The following is a 5,000-nucleotide window of genomic DNA, read 5'->3' on the forward strand; positions in this document are numbered from 1 at the left end:
TTATGCTCTTTTTCAACAGAAATAAATCTGCGCCTGGTAATGACATTATTTGTTTTGCATGATCTGCCACTTGGCAACTTTGACAGCATCATACTTATTACAAATTCACAATTATTAAGGCTTCGAGACTTGTTTTCAGAAGGATGGCGAAATGCAATAATAATTCCTATATCCAAACTGGGAAAGGATCCTAGTAATGTCAATAACGATACACTAAGTTGCTGATGCAAGTTGTTGGAGAACATGGTAAATGCACCACTGACGTGGCACATTCATGGAAATAAAATTTGAGTCCCATCCAGTTTGGTTCACAGCATAATATATCCATATCAGATTCTCTGTCCAATTTGGAAGACCATATACATATGAATAAGTCTGAAAGAAAAAATTAATGTAGCTGTTTTTTATTTCATTTATTTATTTATTTATTTTGGACATTAAGAAGGCTTTCGATACTACATGGAAGTATGCATTATTAAAAATAATACTGTACATAAAGGTAACACTTGGCCATTTACCAAAGTTTATGAAAATCTGCATGACAGATCGCACTTTTCAAATCAGAATTGTCGATGTTTTATCACAAACATTTCTACTTGAAAGTCTTGTTCCACATGGAAGCGTCCTTAGTGGCACATAGTTAACATTGATAATTAATGGTCTGGATTAAAAGTAACTTTTATATGGATGATTTTGCCTTGTATTACGCAGCATCAGTCATATAGCATGCAAAACGAAATTTTAATAGATTGATAATGATAAAGACTGGCGGACCTTATCTGTAGGCTTTAAATTTCCCATAGAAAAAATTCAAGCAGTCATGTTTTATAAGAATAAAAAATGAAAAAAAGGTGAGGAAACGGATTTAAAATTCAGAAACCATAATATACCAATCAGCGAAAGAGCTAAATTTTTTCGAATTAATATTTCATGCACACTTGAATGGGAAAACCCATGTAGCATACATAATTATCTCAGTGCAAAAAGCGTTAAATCTAATGAAAACTCTGTCTCTTACTAATTGTGGAGCTGATAGACATACTCTTACTATACTTCAGTGTTGTCAATCATTGACTATAGAAGCGAAATACGAGTATATGGCCCAGAATCAGACGCATCACTGAAAACATTAGGTTCAATTCTGAACGAAGGCCTGAGACTTCATAAGCACAGGAGCATTTAGATCCCCATAGTTTCCTCTGTACATTTGAATGTCGCGAACTACTTCATGGCGAATTAGTAACAATGAAAAGTACATTGAGAATCAAGACAAGTAATTCACGTACAAAGACACTACTTTATCTAAGAGACGATATATTTAATAAACAATGGTTCACCACCTTTCCCAGATAGAGCTAATAAATTGTTTGAGACACTGAATATAAATATACAAGTACCTTCGGCAGTAAAATGACCACCTCATTGAACTATGAGTAAGATAAAACCTTGCACGCACTCACGATATCCGTGAAAGTTACTTATATGTATTCCCGTAACACCATAGACAACATACTACAATAAATAGATCATATTGTCAGACGAGAATGTCCACATTACAGAACTCAATCAATATACGTGTACAGAGAGTGGTCTAAATCGCAATTGGGAGTAGGTTATGTAGCAATATCCCAAAAACAAACATGTCAATTGTTTCTGCCTGACACTGCCTCATTTTCTCACATCAGAGTTGTGTTCAATCACATCAGTGATCAAATGATAAAGGAAGTAACAACCTTCAATAAATTTGTGATTTTTAACGAGTCAAGGAGCGCTGTAGGAGCCATTTAAAATGACAAACCAAAAAATTATATTGTACAACAAATAGAGTTTTCACTCCATACGTTTATGATAAAGGAGTAAATATTGAAATGTGTTGGATCCTGGCCCAGGTAGGATTTAAGGGAAATGAAGAGGCTGATAAAGCAGCTAAAGAAGCAGCCCATATGATAAGAACAAAGGAAAGCATCCCTATTACTGAATATATAACATATAAAAACAAGTATTAAAGACAGATGGGAGAATTTATGGAATGAAGACACTTGAAATAATAAATTTAGACATAACGCCGAGTATTGGAAAACGGAGTTCACATATCAGACAGAGAAACACAATACAAATAATTCTGACTCGTCGTCGTCTGACACACGAAGACATCTTAATGAGCCCAAGGTATATAGAATGTCTCCCTTATTTTATATGCCTTGGGAGAGCCCACAAAACCCTACTGCTCCCGAATGGTCGGAACGCAAAGTGATGATAAAAGTTAAAACATGGTGCGTGATTGTCCAAAATATAACCACCAGCGCTTATCAAGTGTTGGAAATAAATTGATCATTGGAATTTTGTCAATCCTCAATGTTTTCTATTATTCCAATTTTAATATTCTTGAAGAAATGCAATTTAATTGATAAATTATCAAATAAGTAAATAATAAACATAAATAAGCCTTGGAGAATATTTAACCAAAAAACAATATATGTATTTTAAACATTTTACTCCACTTGCTGTGATTATCATTACCCACATTTGTTTTAATTGTGTATGAAAACATGAGTTAAGTGTATTTAATGTGTGTGTATGTTTTAGTGTACAAGAACATGCCTTTGTGCATTTGTGAAAAGAAAAATTCATTTTCATTCACCGCCAGGCAGAATGACCTATTTGGTCCTACAGTTTGGCCTTCAACCCAGGCCTGGTATTCCATCCCATTATAATCCTTCGGAGCAGCCGTGTGAGAGTTGATAATCAGCTCAGTGGTCTGGTTAAACTATTTAATAATGGTAATATGGGAATAAACTTCATTCATCGTGTCTCATTTAAAGTTGTCTTCATTGTGTGTGTTTTCCCTTTTTTGTATAGTCCTTTCTCGACATATATGAAGCTTTCTATTGATCGAGCTTTGTCAATCCTGTGGTGTTTAGCAGAACCAAGTCTCCTCAGTGTATTCTAAATCTATCAAGTTTTTGTCGTTTCGCCAATCAAAACTTTTTTTTCCAAATCCAGCCACATTTTGGTATTGGCTTGATTTCTGTCCCTTGTATTGATTGAGGATTTGATTCTGAAATAATTTGACTAGTAATTCGATCACTGAAAATTGATACAATTCGATAATGGATGATATAACCCACACAGTCCATCATTCTCATTGGGGATTCCAGTAAGTGAAAGGGAAAAGCTGTGTACTTTACGTATTGACTAAGAACATAGTATGACAGAATTGACAGTGGAAATGTGGAGTGCATCTATATTTGTTGTAGAAGCCAAGTTGTCAGAGTAATGGAATATTTTCGGGACGGACGATGGACAGTGTTAAAATTTTGTAGGCAGACACACGGGTGTGTTACATCTCCTTGGTGAATTATACTGTCTTCATGGATGGAATAATGTGACGATTCAAGGTCAGGACATTAGATGAGGTGCAGAGTTCAGGGTTGAGAAGATGTTTTGGGAATGCACTGTGTATGGAATGATTGTTGAGCCAGCTCTCTTTTATGGAACTAAACTGTGGATATTGAATAAATGAAAGAAGGAAGGCAGAAGCTGAGAGATAAATGATTTGTCCATTGTAGGTGTTGTAAATGGAAGAAAAAGGGGGCGAGAAATATGGAGATATGCAGAAGTGATGAAAAGATGGCCATGTGCTAGATGGGGCAGGGTGTTTTTATATGGTTTGGTTTCAAGGAGGAAATGGAACATGACAGGGTGGTGAAAGTGTACTGTCCGAAAGTGTTGTGGGAACAGGAAAGAGAACCAAGATATGATGGCAGGCTGGACGAGGTCATAGAAAGGGGTCAAGGGCTCAACATCCGCGGAACGAGAGTCTGCGTGCAAAGTCGCGGTCAATAGCCTATACTCTGTTTTTTCCATCTGTCCACCCGCCCGCCTGTGGTGTTTACGTATGGTAACACTGCGTCCCGGGCTTTAGATAGTTACGCTGTTTAAGTTTTAGGTAAATAAAAGGATATCTGGGTGTACATTTGCAACTGAAAAGTGTTTTAATAATTTAATGTATGCGAATTACACCGTTAATATTCGAAATAGGATATTGTTATTATTGTTGAATGTAAGCTGAATGTAACTATCTAAAGCCCGGGACGCAGTGTTACCATACGCAAACATCACAGGCGGGTGGACAGATGGAAAAAAACAGAGTATAGTCCGTGTGTGCACAGGCATTTGACACGCTGGCAGTTGTATGGCTGCATACTTGTATGAAAATTGTATACATGGTCTTTAAACATTATTCCACAATTTTGTAAGATTGTGCCATTTTAATTTTCTCTTCTTTTTATGTCGAAATTTTTCTTCCGAGATCTCACAATCTCTAGAGATACCCGATGTTAGGAGCAATGGCTCCGTATTAAAAAAAGAGAAATAGCATACTCTCTCTCTCTCTCTCTCTCTCTCTCTCTCTCTCTCTCTCATATAATATATATATATATATATATATATATATATATATATATATATATGTATACATACATACATACATACATGCATACAAGTGTGTGTGTATGTTATCCTATATCAAGGAAAGTCAAGGCCTGATAAACTTCTCCTATCATTTCAGAGCCCTCTATCGGTATGTGCGACTAAAACTGAAAATTCATCATGCCCAGAAAAAACGACTACTCAGTCCCAAAGATCTTCCAAGAGGTCACTCGAAAGCAACCGAATAAAATTGCCTTCTACTTCGAAGAAGAAACTTGGACCTTTTCGCAGGTAAGCTCATACAAGACATTTTAGGATTTCACTTATTGTATAACCGAGAATAAATTATGTGGAATATACATGTGTTATATATATATATATATATATATATATATATATATATATATATATATATATATATATATATATATATATATATATATATATATATATATATATATATATATATATATATATATATATATATATATATATATATATATATATATATATATATATATATATATATATGTCAGTTTTGATGTATGTTCTTTGTTTACAAAAGTCCC

General features: G+C 34.7%; 1 protein-coding gene across 6 annotated transcripts in view; it reads left to right on the forward strand.

Annotated features, from left to right (window-relative positions):
* Positions 1 to 5,000, forward strand: part of LOC135216379 (long-chain fatty acid transport protein 4-like) — a 447,308-nt gene that overhangs the window by 148,225 nt on the left and 294,083 nt on the right. For all 6 annotated transcript variants that reach the window (XM_064251648.1, XM_064251647.1, XM_064251650.1 and 3 more), the window contains exon 3: positions 4,571 to 4,722. In XM_064251648.1, coding sequence (XP_064107718.1) covers positions 4,612 to 4,722 — 111 coding nt within the window. In that variant the 5' untranslated portion in view covers positions 4,571 to 4,611. The remainder of the gene's footprint in view (positions 1 to 4,570; positions 4,723 to 5,000) is intronic.

The sequence above is a fragment of the Macrobrachium nipponense genome, chromosome 6 (assembly GCF_015104395.2).
Source record: "Macrobrachium nipponense isolate FS-2020 chromosome 6, ASM1510439v2, whole genome shotgun sequence".
In the NCBI taxonomy this organism is placed as follows: Eukaryota; Metazoa; Arthropoda; class Malacostraca; order Decapoda; family Palaemonidae; genus Macrobrachium; species Macrobrachium nipponense.